We start from the raw sequence: 21,559 nt of genomic DNA, 5'->3' as shown, positions 1-21,559 counted from the left end.
ATCACAAGCAACCCCTTGCGGAGTAACAGAATTCGGATATCTTCCGGTTACTTTAATATTAACCGAATGTTTCCTCACACTCATTTTTTTTTACATAACAACGAAACCAATCTACCGTACTCCATTGTAAGTGGCAACTTAATAATACACTGTGGAGAATAACTATAGCGTACTAAGTTATTCTTCACCACAACCTCACCCCCACCCCCACCCCCACCCCCCAATATAATGCAATCCTAATTTTTCGCTCTTCGGACATTATGACAAAATGTAAAATAAGTTAAGCAATTAAATATTTTGGAAAACCTGAAGGATCCTGAATGGATTTTTACCGAAATTCTAAAACTCCTTAAATAAGCAAAAAATCAGTCTGGGGGTACAATAATTGAGGGTATAGCGCATGCATAATACGCGCTATATATGTAGCGCGTATTATGCATGCGTTATACCCTCAATTATTTATGAGTCAGTAAAGTTCAAATCAATTATTGGTGGGCCAGTAAAGTTTACATATAGCGCATGCAACACATGCGTTATACCTTAACGGACAAACGTGTCGTTAAGGTATAGCGCATTGAACACATGAGTTATATATAAATTGGTCATCAGTTATTTTTCACCTATTTTGTGCTTTGAATCCAAAAAAGCAACACTTTGGTTCCGGACTCAAGTAGTAGGTTCTCATGATATTCTGAAGTGATATTCTCGAAATTCGTTCTCCAAGATACATTACTCACGTAAAATCTGTCTACGTGTACTTTATTTTTCCCCAATAGCAACATTTCGAGAAGTATTTTGAAAAAGAATTTTTAGTCAAAAAGAAACTTGGCCAAACAAACTATTAATCTTCTCAATTTGATAAAGACACCACCACCGCCTCGATAAATATGTACCTCACCGACCTCAATCCAAAAAATTTAAGCTTAAAAATTTCAAATTAAAGTAAATGATCAAACATGTATCTATGTATAAGAAATGCATGTCTTGCATGCATTGATCGGTGCAAACACGAATAAATTTCTTCTCTTCTCCCATCCCATATAAGTAGATTTACCCAGAGCTTCCTGCCACTCATGTCTCTCTGCAATAGCTCCTAAATGACAAAATCAGGAGAAATGGACTAGAGATTTGAGGAGGCGTTGTGATACATTTTGGTGTCTATTGCGGCGACAAGTAACGAGGACAGGAAAAAGAATGATAAGAAAAACGGAAAAGGGCCTAAAATGTCCATTTATTATATGAAATAGGACATGCTAGCCCTCCGTTAAAAGTTGGTCTCTATTCTGCCCTTGACGTCAACAAATGGGCTCGTATATGCCCTCCATCACTAACGGAAGACTCATAAAGCCACGTGGAATATTTGTGAGGGCAAGTTAGACCTAGAATTGTACAAGGATATATATGAGTCAGTTATAATAGTCATTTCTCAAACACTTCATAATTCCATATCAGTTTACTTAGACACCCATTTGACAACACCAAGCTATTTATTATAACAAATAAACTCAGTCATAGACACAACAAATGAACGGCAATGACTTCATTAAATCCTTGTACAAAAACATAATGCTTCATTACATAATAAAAGACAACAATTAAGCCACAATAACACTAACATTACATATCATTTCCCACGGATCCAAAGAACATAACAAAACATCCCAATATCACACACATGAAAATCTACATCTTCTTCCAAAATTTAGCATCAAGCACAACTGAGTACTCTAAATTGGTCACTTACTTCATTAGAACATTTCTTTCCAATTCTAAAGCTTCTATTCCTCCATGATCGACGAGCATCATAACATTATCAAGATCAAACTTTCCTTTGGAGAGCATATGAGATTTGAACTGCATATGAGATTTGAAACTCTAGGAGGAAGCTCTTCATCTTGCCATTCCCAATAGGAATATTTTTCATCCTAAAAACCAAAAATAAATAAAATAAATTTACAAGCAAATCGAAACAATTAAAAGAACCCATCAAAACATTTGCTTACCTCATGCTTCTGGCACTTGAAAAACCTTCTCCCAACATTTAAAGGAGTCCATGCCATGAAATAATTGGCAACAAGTCCGCAACGACACCTCCTATTCGACCCCTTTGAGCTACTAGAATATTCCGACATTGTCTTTTGTTATGATTCGACCCCTTTGAACTACTAAGATTTAATGAAATCATTGCCATTCATTTGAATGTTTGTGTCTATGACTTAATTTATTTGCTGTGATAATTAATTTTGTGTTGTCAAATAAGTGTCTAAGTAAACTGATATGCAGTTGTGAAGTATTTGAGAAATGACTATTATAACTGACTCATATATGCCCTTGTACAATTCGAACCAGGTCTAACTTACCCTCACATATATTTCATGTGGCTTTATGAGTCTCCCACCGTTAGTAATGGAGTGCATATACGAGCCCATTTGTTGACGGAAAGGGCAGAATAGAGACTTAACTTCTAACGGAGGGCTAACCTGTCCTATTTCATATAGTAAGGGGACATTTTAGACCTTTTTCCGTAAGAAAAAACACTGGGGACCGCCAAAAACATGTCTTTGCTTTTATTTATAGTTATTATCATACACATTGCAGTAGACTTGGTTAATCTGTAAGGAATACAATCCATATTCACTTTATGTCTCCTTTTTTTTGGTTATCTTTTGTTATTGTTTTTATTTGGGGTATTTCATTTTATGGTTCAATATGTATATCCATGTCCCCTGCCTGGAATGTCGTGTCTGCATCTCAACTCCAACGTATATCACCAGGGGAATTTGCACTGAAACAGCCAAAAGAAAATTATAATTAAAACAAAAGATGCCTGAAAATGATAAGTACATAAATAAAGCAAATAAAATGGCGACTTCCATAATATAGCTACTTGATTCTTCACCCACCATCAATGGCAAAAGAAGAATGTTTTTCTAATTTATTCATTTATTCATCACCTACGATTCGGATAAATCTGTTTAACAGCAAGAAAACCATATACTCCCTTTTCTCGTTTTTCAGAATTAACAGGGTAGAGTCATCAATTCTAACTTCCAAGGATCAATTCATATATAAATCTCCTAATGATGCAAGAAGTAGCGGGCAGCAAAATAAGATGCAAGAAGTGGAGCAATATCGTGAAATTACATCCATCTTCCCTAAGTAATGACATGACAAGTGAATCCAGCTCACTCAAGACAAAATTGGGAACATAAAATTTGAACTTTCTTCAATTCCTTTTCAAATAAGTCAAGCCGAGCCAGTGCCCAGGCCTAGACAAAATCAGCTAAATTGCAGTGTTTTCTTTGAAGGACGAATGCTAGCTAGAGAGCTTCTCTGGGAAAAGCATCTCGTCTAAAAAGGGGCTCGACTCGGCTATTGTCCAGGCCTAGCCAAGATGAGCTAACTGGCACTGTTTTCTTGGAAGGTCCGATGCTAGTCCTAGATGGAGAGTTTCTTAGGGAGAAGTATCTCGTCTGGAAGAATCTAGGACATGCTAAAGTCAGACATCCACAACCCATTTCACTCCGCTAGTAGCTAGTTAAGACTCGATATGACCAGGGAAAGTGATAATGGCTTACCTCACAAAATGCAATAAATTTTGTTGCCACTTAGAAGAAATACAAGCTGTTTCGAACTTCAACCCTGCAGTCAGAAGAATGCTCAGAGTGAAAAGCACACTTTTTGTCACAAATACATCAAATAAATGGTTGACCATTAAGGTTATCAGCTAAGGCTATGAAAAGATACTAGAAGAGTTTTAAATTGGAACGATAAAAGAAAACCATAAATGCATGACTATAGAATAACCAGTCAATAACTATGTGAAACATTAATTTGAAAGGAAAGTCTTTCTTCTTTTTTTCCCATTACATTACAAACAAACCCTTTGAAATCCTTCTACACGAAAAAAAATGCAACCAACAGAAAAAAACAAAAAATGCAGAACTTACCCTGAAATTACTATAAGCATTGCCACTGTTCACCTTATTCTCAAATTGCTAAGGAAGTCTGAAAGCCTGAAAGTAACAGTGATATGTAAGATCAAATCAGTCAGTTACGGACCAAAGGAAATAGAAAACACCCTTCAAAATTGTCACCACAACACAATGAAGAAAAAGTTTGGATGATAGGTGTAACCTAATATTTTTAGCAACCACTGTGCTTCCATCTTCAGAACCAAGATGACGCAGTATCACTTCCTCCAGACGGCCATCACGGTATTGATGCTGCAATAGTGGACCATAATATCCATAAAGCAATCAGGCATGCATTGCGATACAAATATATCAAAGGCTGTGAACCACAACAATAACAGAGACAAGAAAAGCGGAAAAAAGATGATCAGAAACAAAGAAATACTGCTAACTTGATGAATGGTTCTGTAAGAAATATGTAAAGTTTTACCACTTAGTGGTATTTAGAAATTACATTACCAAGCCACCCACCCATGGGTGTGTTAGCATGCAAAGAAATATGTAAAGTTTTATCGGAAACATCCATTATGGAAGAGAACAGTCCCCTGTGACATCAAGTAAATCTGTCACCAAACTCAGACACCCTCCTCATTCATTAAAGAAACCAAAAACCAAATGAACAAGCAAACATATGAATTCCAGTGAAATAGGGTGACAGCACCGTACTAAACGGGAGTCATCCCTATATCATTAGCACATACATTTCAATCTACGCTAAGTTGGATCACGTTTGAAACGCATGCTCTTCCAAAACTAAAATTCTACTTCAGTGTCATTCAATATTTCAACTGAAACTAAAAACAATTGTCAAACTTACAACTAGTTATCATTAGAATGTCCTGGGAAGGATATATTATTGATGAGACCCAAGACAATAAGCACAACCTTCACCAATAGGAAGTGTAATTACGATCGTGCATATTAGATGAATTAAAGTGACGAGTTGGAAGAGTAATAAATGTATATTTCATGGTAACGCAGGTATAAGCATGAGGTTATGGAACTAATGCACAGCGCTAGAGGTGAGAAGGCATTGGAAATCGACGAGCAATCTCTTCTATTAGCATAGATCTGCCGTAGTCAAACACCATAGTATTTCTCTTCTTTGGGTTTATTGGTTAATTTTTTCAATGACGCCAACCAATTCTACTAAGGAAGACATTTTCCAAACCAATTTGTGGACGACCATTTTTTCCCCACTGTGAAATTCAAATACCTGGAAAAATTGCACCAGATCCAGCCATCCAAGGCTATAACCTCCTCATTTGTTATCATACCTCATACATCATTAAAAATATGAGAGCAGAAAAAACCTATCATTAGGATGGTTGTCTATAAATGTTTGGAAGTACCTTAGAGAGGTTGTAGTAAACCTAACCAAGCTATTCAACGTACTAATAAGGTGTGGAAAGAGGTTAAACCGGTAGAGACGGGGGAAAAATTAAAGAGAGAGAGAGAGAGAGAGAGAGAGAGAGAGAGAGAGTACATTGTTTCTGATATATAAGAACAAAAGAGATATTCTAATTGTAGGGTTCAATTTACGAATCGAGTGATGAACCTTTTGGAAAGAGTGATTAAACTATTGACTTTGTATTCATTTTTGACAAGGTAAAGTATTAAGAGTGATCTGAATCATCTACAACGAAGTAATAAAGCTTATGGAAATCTACAAAGAGAGGAAAAAGGATCTCTGCAAAATAATCATTTTTTCCAGATATGGAGTGCTACGAAAATTCCTTCAATTAATGCTAGAGAAGAAAGAAATTCATATCAAATATATAAAATGTCCTAAAAGATACCCATAATGCAGTGGCCATAAGTGTAAGAACAACGAGAAGGAACAGAGAGAGTTTCGCCAGCCGTGCATTCATAATCTGGATCTCCCTTGAGCCTTTACTTGTTTATTCTGACAATGGATGAGCCAACCAACAGTTCACAGGATGAGGTTTCATGGTTATGTCATTGACAAGATAAGTGAAAGTCAAACAGAAACTTGATTAATAGAGAAACACTATAGATAATTTGAGTTTCGGAATAAATAGAACCAAACGAAAATATATTCCCTCCAAGTTTAGCCCCATTCGTGTACTTAAAGTGGCACTTCACTTCGCTGCAAATATATTCTCTTAATCTTTCCTTGACGGATTTATCATTAATAAGGACTCAAGTCATCCAAACATCATTTGTGTACTTCAAGTGGGCTATCAGCAATATTGTTAAAAGCTAGCTTAGCTTAATCCTTAAAGCTCAGTGAAGCTCAGGCTGTGCGCTTGCCTCGCCTAGTATGGCGCTTCAGTGTAGGCATCAAGGTTCTAAGGAGTGCCATCTCTTCACCAATAGCACAATAATAGACAATAAATATATTTGATAAAACGGTACATTAGTTGTTAAAAAACGTCATGACTAACTTTTAGTGATCAAGTATAAGAAATTAGAAATTTAGCATAAGAAAACAAGCCACTAAAAGCCTAAAATTACATCTCTTCATCTAAAACAGAAATCTAATATGGTCTTTTAACTTGATGGACATGATTTTAATTGCATATAAAGCTTAATTATAGTTTTTACTGTCTTTCGTCCAAATAATTATTTTTTGTGCTTATAGATTTCCTTGCAATACATTTCTATATTTTATTTTTTTTCATTGACGGTATTCTTGCTAATGCCCACGCTTTAATGAGGATTTGTGCTTAAAGCCTCAACAAATTTCAGTGCTTTTTGCGCTTTTGACTACTCGAGCTATCAAATCCAAGCAAACGTAACCGGTACATCCATCTTTTAGAATTAAAAGTCCTCAAGTGTTATGGTTTGAGATGTCAATACATCTAGAATCCATTTCTGTAACTTAACAGAAAGAACCTACCATTGTTTGGAAAAAAAATATGCTATGTTTACAGGAAAGGCAACAAACCACTGTTGGCATCAAATTCTGAAGACAGAGACAGACATCATAACATTAGTACCTTGTAGAAACAACTAGCTCCAAATGGGCAAGTCCCATTGCCAAAGTCAAAGTGCTTGCAGTCAATAGACCTGAGCTCAAAAATGGAAAACGAAGAATACATCAGAGAGAAAAAGACGCTTTCCCTAGGAACAAGGGGGAAGGGGAAGCATTTTATAGATGCACAAGTTTCAGCAACATAAAGAGACACCACCCAGAATTAAAAGTTTACTCAGAAAGTTCATGTGCTGTATTTTCTGAGAGCTTAGACATCAAGGTAACAGATTTATTTTCATTATACAGAAATTCATCAAAATTAGATTGAATGCACAGAATAAATTTATCATAGAATAATGAGTATTGTCAAGAAGGTCCATCTTTGGAAGAGTAGCAGCACTCGCCAAATAAATCAAAAAACATATGGGACTCTACATTTGGTAAGTTCGAAGTTGAAACAAATAAAACCACGTCATTTCAAAGCCTAACGAAGCTTTTGGATTGACAGAAAGGCAGATGAAGGTGACAAGAGGATAGGGGTGAGTTAGTTTTTTCTACTCAGTTGATTTTTAGCAAGAGAAACTGAGATAGAGAGAAAGAAGGTCATAAACAAAATGTTTAGTTTCGTTTATTCCAACAAAAAGCTGGTGCAAAGGTCCTTTTGTAATGCCAAAAAGAACAAATACTTGATTAGACCCAAATGACACACATTCCGTTTTTCCTACTCATAATCAATTCAAAAAAGATTTATCACTCCTCTCCTCTTTTTTTTGTCTTCTAAATGGCCTACTATCCTTCCTCTTTCTTCCTTTCTTCCAAAATATATTTAAGAGTCCCATTGGGCTCATAACAATGACTACTACTTGGAAATTAGAAAACTCCTACAACACCATAAGCTGACTTTTCAGATCTCACTACCACTAAATGAACATAATTGTTGTCATGAAAAGAATCTTTCTTTTTTTGGAAAACTGAGAATTCTCCGAGGGCCAACAGGCACACAGTTCAAATCTCCACGGATAATGGGCCACCCTGCTACCCTTCTCAACTTAAATACCAAACTATTGGTCCGTGGCAGGGTTTGAAAAAGTACTCTTATCACCGAACCGAAGTGTTATAGGTATTATCATTATTTTAAATAACCATGGTATCCAGGCCAGCACACGCGTACCTCTACTAATTCCACGGGTTGCTTGTTACCTCCCAAAAGCACAAGTACCAGGTACCTGAAGGCATTATCATCAAATAGATTACCCAACTTATCATTCCCTAACGGGCACACTTGTGAGTTGTGATCATATGCAACAGATTCTCTTAACAAAGTTCCTCTGACGTGATTGAAAGTAGTGCCTAATATGTTAATGAATGTGTTACAACTGCAATTTAAAAAAACCACATAAAATATTTTAGGAACTTTCCATGTTTGTTGCTGTTAGTTAGTTAATTGTTGTGTAAATAAGTATAGTCCTACATAGAATAGGAGTAGTGTAGGTATTGTGCATAGTTATAAAGAGGAGTACTTGTATAATAGTTAACATATCAATAATATATTTTCTCCCGTGCTTTCTCACATGGTATCAGAGTCGTGGTGGAGACACATCCAGGAACTAGAATACAGAGCCAAAAGTCACTGTGCCTCAATTTTCCGGCGACTTTTCAAAGTTGTCTTGCGTCATCTCGCTCTCCGTCAGTGTTGTGCAAAATCCAACACTACCACAAAATCCGTCATCGTCCGGCGACCAAACCCAAGTGAACATCTCCGGCAGTAGCCTTCTCACGCACCATCAGAAACTAGGGTTCCGGCGAGCGTGTGAGCTCATGCGCCGCCGGGTACGACCACTTCCGGCCTTTTTTTGAAAAAGTTTCTTCAAAACAGTTGGGTCGTCTACTAATTCCGAACCCACCCTTACTGTTTTCGTTTGATTACGACCACTTTGAGTTTTTTCCAGCGACTACACTGATTTTTCCGGCAGCTACAGTAAAATTTCCAGTGACTACAGTGTTTCCTTCGTCTGTTTCAGTGGATTACAGTTGATTCTTTCTCTTATTTGGTAATAATTTGCTAGACCTCTCTTCAATCCAACGATATCTTTGGGATTTGATGTTTTTGGGCCTAAAAACACGGGTTCTGGAAGTTCTAGTGTTAGGATTACCTTGGAACCTTTAATAGGAAGTTCTAGTTTGGGCTTCGTCTGTCTAGTTGTGGTGTAAAGGTTAAGGTGTTCAAGATCATCTAATCAAAAAGTCTAGCGAAGGAGGTGAAAATGCCATAGCACTTTGGGTTAAGATCGATGCTCAGTTATATAGTATTCTGTGGCGATCTATTGATTCCAAGTTGATGCCATTGTTTCGTCCATTCCAGACATATTATTTGGTTTGGGAAAAGGCTCGCACTTTATACATTAATGACATATCTCGTTTCTATGATGTGATATCGCGGATGACAAATTTAAAGTAACAGGAATTAAATATGTCTACTTACTTGGGACAAGTACAGGCAGTCATGGAGGAATTTGAAAAGTTGATGTCAGTTTCTACTAGTGCTGAAAAGCAACAAATGCAGCGACAGAAGATGTTTCTAGTTCTTACCCTCACTGGACTTCCTAATGATCATGATTCAGTACGCGACCAGATTTTGGCTAGTTCGACTGTCCCCATAATTGATGAATTATTCTCTTGATTACTTCGCCTTGCTGCAGCACCAAGTCACGCAGTGATCTCATCACATACTTGACTCCTCTGTTCTCGCATCCCAGACAGTGGACAATCGGGCATCTCAAACTATGAAGAATAGACGAGGAAGAGGTCGTTTTGGAAGATCTAGATCCAAATGTTCTTATTGTCACAAACTTGGGCACACTCATGAAGTGTGATATTCCTTACATGGTTGTCTACCCAAAAATGCTTATGTTGCCCAGACTGAGACTATAGATATCCAGGGATTTCCTTTATCTGAAGGGGAATATAACGAGTTCCTTCAATATCGAGCAAGTAAGCAGACATCTCCACAAGTAGCCTCGGTTGCTCAGACTGATACTGCTGTTGCTGGTAATTCTTTTGCTTGTGTTTCCCAATCTAATACTCTTGGACCATGGGTGATGGACTCGGGCGCTTCTGATCATATCTTTAATAATAAATCACTTTTGTCGAATATTGTATATTCACAGTCTCTTCCCACTGTTACTTTAGTCAATGGGTGTCAAACTAAAGTAAAAGGAGTTGGACAAGCTAATCCCTTACCTTCTGTCACTCTAGATTCCGTTCTTTATGTCCGTGGTTGTCCTTTTAGTCTTGCATCTGTTAGTCGTTTGACTCGTGCCCTCCATTGTTGTATATATTTTATTGATGATTCTTTTATTATACAGGACCGCAATATAGGACACACGATTGGCACAGGGCGTGAATCAGAAGGCCTTTACTACCTTAACTTACTCAATCCTTCCACAGCATATCTAGTTACAAATCCTCCATACCTAATTCACAGACGTTTAGGACATCCAAGTTTATCCAAGCTTTAGAAGATGGTGTCTAGTTTATCTAGTTTGTCTACATTAGATTATGAGTCGTGTCAGCTTGGGAAACATACCCGAGCCTCCTTTCCGTGTAGTGTTGAGAGTCATGCAGAGTCTGTTTTCTCTTTACTTCATTTTGATATATGGGTCCTAGTAGAGTCAGTTCAACCTTGGGATTTCGTTATTTTGTTAGTTTTATTGATGATTATTCAAGATGTACTTGGTTTTTCTTAATGAAAGATCATTCTGAATTATTTTCAATATTCCAGAATTTTTGTGCTGAAATCAAAAATCAATTTGGTGTTTCTATTCGCACTTTTCGCAGTGATAATGCCTTAGAATATTTAACCTCTCAATTTCAGCAGTTTATGACTTCTCAAGAAATTATTCATCAGACATCTTGTCCTTATACCCCTCAGCAAAATGGGGTTGCAGAGAGAAACAATAGGCACCTTATTGAGACTGGTCGCACACTTCTCATTGAATCTCGTGTTCCGTTGCGTTTTTGGGGCGATGCAGTTCTCACAGCTTGTTATTTGATTAATCGGATGCCTTCATCTCACATCCAGGATCAGATTCTGTATTCAGTATTGTTTCCCCGGCCACCCTTATACTCCCTTCCCCCTCGTGTTTTTGGGAGCACATGTTTTGTTCATAACTTAGCCCCGGGAAAGATAAGTTAGCTCCTCCTGCTCTCAAGCGTGTCTTTCTTGGTTATTCTCGTGTTCAGAAGAGATATCGTAGTTATTCACCTATTCTTCGTAGGTACCTTATGTCAGCTGACGTCAGATTTTTTGAGTCTAAACATTTCTTTACCTCTTCTGACCACCATGATATATCTGAGGTCTTACCTATACCGAGCTTTGAGGAGTTTACTATAGCTTCTCCCCTCCACCTTCACCCACAGAAGTCTTACCCATACCAACCGTTGAGGAGTCTAATGTTGCTCCTCCTTGATCCTCAGCCACAGAAACACCACTCTGGACTTATCGTCGTCGTCCGCGCCAGCATCAGGCCCAGCTGATTCTCGTCCTGCACCTGACACTACTCCTACTCCGGACTTGTCTCTTCTTAGTACACTGATTGCACTTCGGAAAAGGTATACGAACCACACTTAATCCTAATTCCCATTATGTCGGTTTAAATTATCATCGTCTGTCATCCCCCATTATGCTTTTATATCTTCTTTGTCCTTTGTTTCCATCCCTAACAGCTTGTTTGGATGGTTGTTACTCAATGTATCGTATTGTATTGTTATCTCAAAACAATGCTTGTTTTGATTGTTTCATTAAAATTGGTTGTATTGTATTATTAAATTCATTGTTCCGGAACAATGAAAGGTCCCTTTTTTGAAACAACCGATTTGGTGTGGTGGGATTGTTTCCTATTTTTCTTTCCAAGTATGCCCTAACTTATTACTCCATAATTCTATTTTACCGTTTACCTTTTTTTTTTAATTTTAACTCCAAATCTCCCACCTACAACCTACTTTGTCTTCGTCCCTTTTTTCCCAGAACTTTTGTCGCATCCGACTCCAACCTAGAATTGCTAATTTTGTTAGAATTTGCATGAAGCAAAATGTTATTTAACAACTGCAAACAATACAATCTATCCAAATATTGTATTTATAAAACGATACAATACAATACAATACAACACAATACATTATAAAACGATAGATAACAACCATCCAAACAAGCTGTAAGTCTACAGGTGAAGCATTGTCTCATCCAGGATGGCGACAGGCTATGATTGGCGAGATGTCTGCTTTACATACGAGTGATACTTGGGAGCTTGTTCCTCTTCCTTCAGGTATACCGTTGGTTGTCGTTGGGTTAATGCAGCCAAAGTTGGTTCGGATAGCCAGGTTGATCGACTTAAGGCCCGTCTTGTTGTCAAAGAATATACTCAGATATTTGGGCTCGATTAGAGTGATACTTTCTCTCTCGTGGCTAAAATAGCATCAGTCCGCCTTTTTCTATCCATGGCTGTTGTTCGTCATTGACCTCTCTATCAGCTGGACATCTTCACGGTGACCTTGAGGATGAAGTTTATATGGAGCAACCACCTAGTTTTGTTGCTCCGGGGGAGTCTCGTGGCCTTGTATGTCGCTTGCGCCGGTCACTTTATGGTCTAAAGCAATCTGCTAAAGCCTCGTTTGGTAAATTTAGTACAGTTATCTAGGAGTTTGGCATGACTCGTAATGAAGCTGATCACTCTATGTTTTATCAGCATTCTACTTCAAGTCTCTGTATTTATCTGGTGGTCTATGTTGACGATATTGTTATTACTGGCAATGATCAGGATGGTATTACCAATCTGAAGCAGCATCTCTTCCAGCACTTCCAAACTGAGAATCTAGGCAGATTAAAGTACTTTCTAGGTTGCTCAGTCTAGCTCATGTATTGTTATTTCACAAAGAAAATATGCTTTAGACATTCTTGAGGAGACAAGAATGGTAGGTTGCAGACCTGTTGACCCTTCGATGGATCTGAATTCTAAACTTCTACCAGGACAGGGAGAACCGCTTAGCGATCCTGCAAGATATAAGCGGCTGGTTGGTAAATTATATTATCTCACAGTGACTAGACCCGACATTTCTTTTCCTGTGAGTGTTGTAAGTCAGTTTATGGATTCTCCTTGTAATAGTCATTGGGATGCAGTTGTCCACATTCTTCCGTATATAAAATCGGCTACAAGCAAAGGGTTATTATTTGAGGATCGAGGTCATGAGCAGATCGTTGGATACTCAGATGCTGATTGAGCAGGATCACCTTTTGATAAACGTTCTACGTCTGGATATTGTGTTTTAGTAGGATGCAATTTGGTGTCTTGGAAGAGCAAGAAACAGAATGTAGTTACTCGGTCTAGTGTAGAAGCAGAATATCGAGCAATGGCTATGGCAACATGTGAGCTAGTCTGGATCAAACAATTGCTCAAGAATTTGAAATTTGGTGAAATCATCCAGATGGAACTTGTGTGCGATAAAGCTGCCCTTCATATTGCATCAAATCCGATGTTCCATGAGAGAACTAAACACATTCGGATTGACTGTCATTTTTTCAGAGAAAAGATACTCTCAGGAGAGATTGCTACAAAGTTTGTGAAGTCGAATGATCAGCTTGCAGATATTCTCATCAAGTCCCTCATTGGTCCTCGTATTGGTTATATATGTAACAAGCTCGGTACATATGATTTGTATGCATCGGCTTGAGGGGGAGTGTTAGTTAGTTAGTTGTTGTGTAAATAAGCATAATCCTACATGGAATAGGAGTAGTGTAAGTATTGTGTATTGTTATAAATAGGGGTACTTGTATTATAGTTATCATATCAATAATATATTTTCTCCCGTGCTTTCTCACAGTTGCACTTCGAGACAAGTTACATCCATGCTAATAGTTCTAAAATCCAGTCAGGTTCACAGAAATCCAAAGGAAAAAACAAAGAACACAAAACGAAAAAGGGGAGAGAGAGATGAACCTGAGTTTGGTTTTGTAGCTGTCAAGGATATCTTGCTTTTCTTCTTTTGTGGAGTACCAAATGACACTTGGAATGACAAAATATGAAAGCTTCCGGCATACGGGACAGGTCCTAAATGTAGAGTTGATATCAATCCCAGAGGAAGGAGAACCACTGCGCCAGTTCCTGATACACGATATACAAAATGGATGATCACACTCAGAAAGGATCCCAAACTTCCGCTGTGTTGCAGTTGTCTTGGAGAGTACACGTTCAAGACACACACAACACTCTATTTCTTGACTATGCTTCAATAAATCAAGGTGCTTTTGCCTCTTCTCACATGTTTTCATATGCTCCTCTCTTTCTTGAGGCCTAAAAGGATGCAAGCAATGCTTCGCACAGATTGGACATAAATCTCCATGAATATATGGACATTTTTCTCCCCGTGGACAATTACCAGCAGCAGCAAGAGAGCAAATTGATTGATCAGCTGGATTAATTCTCTTCAACTCAACAAAGTTTTCAATCTCTTCCACATGATGATTCTCTGAACTTTCACTCCATGCAGCTTGGTTGGGAGGGTAAAAAGGTCTGCCTGAAGTTAAATACTCAGCAGAAAGTCCTGCACCATCTGCTAGCATTCCAGAAGATAAGGTGGTGGGAGACGGATTTGAGAGCAGATGTTGAGCTGGAGCTGACGAAGATGGAGGTGAATGCTGTTGAGAAACTTCAACATGTTCGTATCTACACCTGCTGCCATAGGCACATAGTCCTTTTTGGTAGTATGCGCATACCTGCAACAATAATCCAAGTAAGAGCAATTAGATGCCAAAGTGGCTAAGCAACTTTGATCGCCAAAAATAGAATGTCCAGAACATTACATTATTTGGAGGGTCTTTCCAATCATGTGAGAACTCACAGTACTCCCCTTTCAGACATGCACCATGTACAAAGAACTTGCAAAGAACCCTGGAAAATATATAAGCATGTCAGTAAGTGCATATGGCCATCTTCAAGAGACCACAAATTCATTTACAAATTTCAATTAACAATAAACTTTGCTAATCAATATTTTCCTTTTCTCGGCATAAAGTTGTCAATCAAATTCTTTAGTTGTATAGTTATGGTAAAAGGACAAATGATCAGAAAATGCTAGAGTGATGATAATTTACCTCTTCAGATATTACCTTTTAACATTGCTAGACATACTCCATCAACAAAAAAAAAGTAGTAGACACCATATAATAAGCAATTAGTTTAATGTTTTAAGTTCAACTACGCAAAAATTATTTATTTCTTCCAAGTGCACAGCACCTCAAAGCACATGACACAAACCGATGGCAGAAAGCTCCTTAGTGGCATCTTATCAGTCAGGAACTTTTTTATAGTACATCTCAAGTAAATACGACTATTAAATAGGTTGTGCGATAGATTAGACTTACACATATTATATATGAGTGAATACAAGTGACCCACATAAGAAAATATGAGTATACATTGAAAGGTGTGAATATAAGGGCCCAAACATTAGCCATTTGTCTTAATGCGTTCTTTCGATCTTTTCTCCCAGTTCTATGAACTTTTCACGTGATACCAGAACAACTAGTGGTCCTCCACTCGGGTCTCACCACCATCCATATATATGAGAAATATTTTGGCGCACATGGTCCAAGAAAAAAAGAATTACGTTGGCACAAAAGAGGACATGTCACACAGACCTAATTAGAACAAATAAAAATATGTATCCTCTCCCAGACTCTAACTTAAAATTTCAGATGAGGTGGCTCACATAGTTCAACATGGTATCTCTACATTATAAGAATTACTTCCTGTTCATGTAGTTGGATGTTTCAAAGAAGAGAAAATTGTGCCACGTAGTTGTCCACAATCTGCACCTAAAGTTTCTTTGTCTTACGTGAGTGTTGCCCATAAACCAACAACTCCACAAGAAGAGGAACATAGTGCCAGTAAAATCTAAGAAGTCGCACCAAAGTTGAACCTGGCACGCACTCACATACCCACACCAAAGTTGAAGCTTGCACGCACCATCACGCGCCGATCAACTCCCTAGATCTTCATCTTCATGTGCTTCATGTGTTGCCGCATGAATCTATTTCCGACCATACTTTTGTGAGTTTCTTTTGTTATGTAGGATCAACTACTCATTCCAAAGCCACCCACCGCAGTCTTGGAGTTTTCTTACCATTGGAACACTAGGGCGATAACTAACGACGTTTTCTGGGTGAGGTTTAACACAATTCAGACTCTAGGCATTTGTACTCGACTTCTAACAATACTAACCAACCAATTCCTAATTCTTTTGACGACAAGAAACTTGATATGGTAACTTAAGTCAATTCTTGCCGGATTATTTTGGTAACTACATTAGACTTGAATCAAACTTGTGAGTTGTGACCTCTTTTAATGCGTCTCTGATTATCCTGACAAGTTTTCCAATCAACAAACCAATGAATAAGATGTTCCCGCAACTATTTCCAGAACTTATCCTCTTTGTTTCAAGTTCCAACTATTTGATGGTCCTTCAATTTGTCATAAGGATTCAGAAAATTTGGTCACGAAGAAGATGGAATCTATTACTTCTCAACCTTGACATCTTCCATTCAATCACATGACACAAACATTCAATGAACATCACCACAAAATTTATGTTGAAACACATATAATCATACGAATATACATCACCGTAATCAAAACCTAAGCATTACGATTGCAAAATGGAATTAGAAGGAAAAAAAACTATGAAGATCATTCAAATCCTAAGAAAAAAAGGGCAAAATGATAAGGCGAGACCAAACTAATTTATATATAGAAACCTTACCTTTTGGACATGGCATCAAACTATCGACTGAAAGTCGATAGCCTAACACTCCTAAGTTAAATAATTGAAAAGCCAGAGCGAGAATTGAGCGTTACGCTCACTCGCTCTGGCTCGTTTAAGGCGGCTCGTTTAAGGCGGAACGTAGGTGGGGCTAGGGTTTTTGCTTTTGGCGGTTCGATCCCACTGCTTACTGCTGAGGCTAGTTTCCCCCTCTTCTCGACCTACCGTTTTTATAGTTTTTGAGGTGTGGACCCAACGTTAGAAAATGAAAGCTTGGGAGGGCGATTCGGAATATCTGGAATATTTAGTTGGTTAAAAGTGAAAATGATAGTATGTGTTTGGTACGTAAGAAAAATATTTTTTCATGTAAAATGTTTTCATGAAAAATAGTGAGCACATATTTTCTTTTGTTTGGTTGGTGAATATTTTTAAATATTTGGTTAAAGAGTATAAAATATTTTTTTATTCTTCTCTCCTCACACTCTTCCCCCAAGTCCTCATTTTCCTTGCTCTCTTCCCCCAAAAATACCCAACGTTTTCAGAGCTCTATTTTCTTCAAAAATGTAATTATTCTTCTGAAAATTCACACAAATCCAAAGGAACTAATGTGCTGCTTTACTTTTTTACACAAAAATAACGTTGAAAATTGTGCTCTACAACTAAAAATAAAATATTCTTTTTTGGTTGAAAAACAAAGTACTCTTTCTACAACATGAAAATAAATTTCTCTTTTTATTGAAATAAAAAAAATACTTTTTCTACATCATGAAAAGAAATTACTTTTTTTGTTGAAATGAAAGAAAATACTTTTTACTACATTATTTTGTTGAAGTGAAAGAAAATCTTTTTCTACATCATGAAAAGAAAGTGCTTTTTTGTTAAAATAATTTTTTTTTTATATCATAAAAAAAAACTCATTTGTTGAAATGAAAAAAAAAATCTATCTATAACATGAGAAAAAAGTACTATTAATAATATATTTATTTAGGGTAGGGGTGGGGAGTGGGGGTGGGCGAGGGTGTGGGGTGAGGTAGGGTAGGGTGGGGTAGATTGGTGGGAAAGGTTTAAAAAGAGTTTTGAAAAATATTTTTCCTTCTCTTGATATGGAAAACATTTTCATCCAATTAGAGAAAAAAAGTTCACTAGGAAAATATTTTCCAAAATATTTAAACCAATCAAATATGAAAAAATCGAAAAATATTTTTCGGAAATATTTTTCTTCATACCAAACACAACACACAGTAGGATATGACGCTTTTGTGTCCAACTTTGTCTATTTCTCTCTCTTTTTTCTCTTTGCAATTGCCAATTGGTGTGTTCATTGCTATATTTGAAAAGATGTGGATAATATGTAATAATTTGTTAATGGTGAAAATGAACCCTTGACATGTTCACATGTGACAGGAGACAATATAAATAACGTTAGTCGCCTTGTGTGCAAAGAATCGTTTAATAAACTTCAAATTATTAAATTAACAATACTTACAATCCTTAGATGAAAATTAATCATACATCTCGTGATGAATTAGTTGCATATTGACATTAAGCCACCAACTTTATCGGGTTATAGTGAACTAAAAGATAAATCTTGCGATTTTTTCTTTTTGCAAATATTGTGATAATAATTTAAGATTTCTTTTTCCTCGTAATAATGTAAGATGAATAAACTCCCTAATAACAATAAAATGTGGATATATTATTACCTTAAAATTTTATTGTGAAGTACTTAGAGGTTAAAAAAAAATTGTATTCGAAATATCAAAGTGAAAGAGTAGTGGCGGAATTAATGGGATACAATCACATAGCTTTATTGAATCTGTAATCCTGTATGCACCAAATATATGAATACTCCAATCACCAATACCGATGCAGTAAAACAAAAGAAAAGGAAAAAGGTGAAAACTGAAAACTAAAAAGACCAAAAATCGATCATTCTATAACAACATTAATGACCCAGTGTCAAATTTTCTTTGAACAATGTTGCAAAAGAATAATTGTCTAACTTTTATTAATATCCTAGGAATTATGATATGGAATTGCTTTTTGTTGATTACTACTTTTGAGAGATGAAAATATATTACTCATAAGGGACGACAACAACCAACTTTATGAAGAATGTCCAATCATTTGGTAGGGTAAGTTTTACTATTAAAATGTTTATTTCCTCTCATATTTTTAAATTATTTTCATGTGTGAATAACATATTACGAATGATTTCAATTAATCAACACAATTACACAACATAGCGTGACTATAATATTAATTGTGGAAATAAATCCTTCAAATTTATTTGGCACAAGCAGGTCTTATATCAAGTCGGGCTAAAGTAACCTAAAAAAAACTTTATAAAATACTTTTTTTAAAATTAGGAGAAAATGATAATAAAGCCAATCCCAGAAGATAATGTATTAGAGTATATGGCGAATTAATTCTACTATGAAATCTTCCAATGGGACTGAGGGCGAAGCTAGTGTGTAAGTTATGTGTTCGACTCAACCTTGTACAAATTATTAAGTTAGAACTTTGTAATTTAAAAAGAGTAGAATCCCAAACCTATAAATTCAAATTCCGTTCCCCTCCTGAATATCTTTTTCTATACCAAGATCAAGTACATATTATTTTTACTTTGCCTGTAATTAAATTTAAAGAAACATATATTAATATGACAAAGAAGCAAATATGACAGGGCACAATGCAAAAATGATGATTGGCTACAATTGGCCAGTTTAACCAAGTATCCCCTCGCGAAGTGGATAAGATATATCTTATGACAAACCCACAATAATATAATAATAGTCTACCCCAAGCCAAAGATTTCGCAAACAATCCAATACTCCAATGGCAACCATTCTCCACCACTCATCTTTCCTTTCTTCCTCCTCCTCCTCCACCACCACTACCACCACAAAACCACCAATTCCACCACCCTTTTCGAGACCCCACGCCACCCTCTCACCACCCTCTAAACCACTTCTAATCAAATTAACCACCACTCTAACAGCCACAGCATTAGCAACCACAATATTAACAACCACTTCCCCTTCACTAGCAGACTCTCCCACAACCTACAAGATTTACTATGGCACAGCAGCTAGTGCCGCCAACTACGGCGGCTACGGTGGAAACTCCGACAAAAAAGCGTCGGCCGAGTACATTTACGACGTCCCAGATGGGTGGAAAGAGCGGCTGGTGTCAAAAGTTGAGAAGGGAACAAATGGTACAGACAGTGAGTTTTATAACCCAAAGAAGAAGACTGAGAAAGAGTACCTTACTTATCTTGCAGGGTTTAGGCAATTAGCACCTAAAGATGCTGTTTTGAACAACTTGGCTTTATCAGATGTGAATTTGCAAGACATCATTGCTAATGCTGATAGTGTTACATCAGAAGAGAGGAAAGATGAAAATGGGCAATTGTATTATGACTATGAAATTGATGGAGTTACTGCACATAGCTTGATAACTGTTACTTGTGCTAAGAACAAGCTGTATGCTCATTTTGTCAATGCGCCAGCTCCAGAATGGAAGAAGGATCAAGACACCCTGAGGCACATCCATCAGTCTTTTAAAACTGTTGGGTAATATATATAGGATTGGTCTTTTTTATTTGCACTATGTATTTGCATTTGGCATTTGGCTATAGAGGAAGAGTTTTGGAATATGTAATAACTGGATAAAACCAATGAAGAGATTTCCATTGATATACAAATTGGTTTCTTTTCTTTCAATAAAGCCGCATCAATGTTACAATGAACTTACAAAAAGTTACATCTGTACATCTTGTATACATAATTCACCTATGCAAAAAGAACTTTGACTTGCCTGATTTTGGAATTAGGTATTTCCATCTTCTCCAATCTGATATGTTCCTTTGCAGCTTCCGGTAATGAGTGAATATCACTACATCTAGGTTGTGCCATCTTAGCTCCCCAGTTAGCCATATGATTAGCTTCACTGCAGCAATGAGAGATTTGCACTTCTTCAAAGTTCTCAAGAAGTAATTTAATCTCTTCCACCAGAGAGATTAAATTCCATAAAGTAGTAGTTTTGTCTGATATCCAGTTAATTGGTAAGCCTCAATACCAACTCTGAGATATCCATTTCGACTGCACGAATCAATTTCCATGTGAATAGCAGCACCATTGCTTTGTAACCAAAGTTGGCTGCAAATGCTGCAACCAACTCCCCAGTTTCAGCTCTAATAACTCACCTTCCCCCACTGATACCCAGAATTGAGCTTAATGAATCCACTTCTTGGCTTACTACATAACGCCCTGGTACAAGTCTCAAAATTTCACAAGCGCAAACTTGCTATTGTTGAATTTTGACCAGATTAATGTGAACTAGTGTGAACATTTGAAGTCTCCTTTTAGGAAGAAATTGGTAGATGGATTTTTCATGCATTTACATTGCATGTTCACACTTAATATGATGTCATGCATGACATTATTAAGGCCATTTCTCTTCTATAAATAGCAAGGGTTTTGTTCATTTGTAAACATCTCTCACTTGCCTTCTTATCTCCTAAGGCATTTGAATCTTCTTTCTCTCTTGTAGTATTTCACTTGTATTTTTGGAGTGAAATAAATTTGAGTTGATTGTGTCCGAGGACTAGGCAAAAATTAAATTTTGCCGAACCTCGTTAATTTCTGGTGTTCATTTTATTATTATCTCATTTACTATTTATTAGCTACCTTTAGATATAATAGTTGTGATTTAATCACTCTCTATATATTCGGCTTCCGCAACAATTGGTATCAGAGCCAAGGTTCTATCTTAGTATGCTCTGTGGTTGCAGCAAAGTCTGAACTTCCACATCAGAAAAGAATTACTTTGG

At 36.9% G+C, this 21,559-nt stretch overlaps 2 protein-coding genes across 6 annotated transcripts; one reads left to right on the top strand and one right to left on the bottom strand.

Moving 5' to 3' along the window:
• Positions 1 to 2,538: 2,538 nt before the first annotated feature.
• On the bottom strand, positions 2,539 to 16,942 carry LOC104105653 (E3 ubiquitin-protein ligase makorin-like). Of its 5 annotated transcripts, none has more exons than XM_070175795.1 (8): positions 16,726 to 16,942; positions 14,768 to 14,855; positions 13,905 to 14,680; positions 6,938 to 7,007; positions 4,138 to 4,293; positions 3,951 to 4,016; positions 3,579 to 3,642; positions 2,539 to 2,785 (listed from the first exon to the last, which is right to left on the bottom strand). In XM_070175795.1, the coding sequence occupies exons 1-5, from the start codon at positions 16,734 to 16,736 to the stop codon at positions 4,213 to 4,215; spliced, it is 1,026 nt and encodes a 341-aa protein (XP_070031896.1). In that variant the 5' UTR covers positions 16,737 to 16,942; the 3' UTR covers positions 2,539 to 2,785; positions 3,579 to 3,642; positions 3,951 to 4,016; positions 4,138 to 4,212. The 5 variants fall into 5 exon arrangements, with proteins under 5 accessions (XP_070031896.1, XP_033514419.1, XP_009612303.1 ...); XM_033658528.2 differs by having other exon boundaries at positions 4,138 to 4,226; positions 16,726 to 16,941; XM_009614008.4 differs by lacking the exons at positions 2,539 to 2,785; positions 3,579 to 3,642; positions 3,951 to 4,016 and adding an exon at positions 5,774 to 5,880 and having other exon boundaries at positions 4,138 to 4,226; positions 16,726 to 16,941.
• A 2,579-nt stretch (positions 16,943 to 19,521) lies between these two features.
• LOC104105652 (thylakoid lumenal 19 kDa protein, chloroplastic) lies at positions 19,522 to 20,548 on the top strand. Its single transcript, XM_009614006.4, has one exon. The coding sequence runs from the start codon at positions 19,564 to 19,566 to the stop codon at positions 20,302 to 20,304; it is 741 nt and encodes a 246-aa protein (XP_009612301.1). The 5' UTR covers positions 19,522 to 19,563; the 3' UTR covers positions 20,305 to 20,548.
• The last annotated feature ends 1,011 nt before the right edge of the window (positions 20,549 to 21,559 follow it).

The sequence above is a fragment of the Nicotiana tomentosiformis genome, chromosome 1 (assembly GCF_000390325.3).
Source record: "Nicotiana tomentosiformis chromosome 1, ASM39032v3, whole genome shotgun sequence".
In the NCBI taxonomy this organism is placed as follows: Eukaryota; Viridiplantae; Streptophyta; class Magnoliopsida; order Solanales; family Solanaceae; genus Nicotiana; species Nicotiana tomentosiformis.
The sequence above is the reverse complement of the archived record's forward strand: the minus strand, read 5'-3'. Positions and strand labels throughout refer to the sequence as shown.

Coding starts and splice junctions, on each gene's coding strand:
- LOC104105653 (XM_033658528.2), bottom strand. Junction 14,681..14,767: donor GGAAAGACCCTCCAAATAAT/GTAATGTTCTGG, acceptor TTATTGTTGCAG/GTATGCGCATACTACCAAAA. Junction 4,017..4,137: donor GTGGTTGCTAAAAATATTAG/GTTACACCTATC, acceptor TGTTACTTTCAG/GCTTTCAGACTTCCTTAGCA.
- LOC104105652 (XM_009614006.4), top strand. CDS start 19,564: ATGGCAACCATTCTCCACCACTCATCTTTCCTTTCTTCCTCCTCCTCC.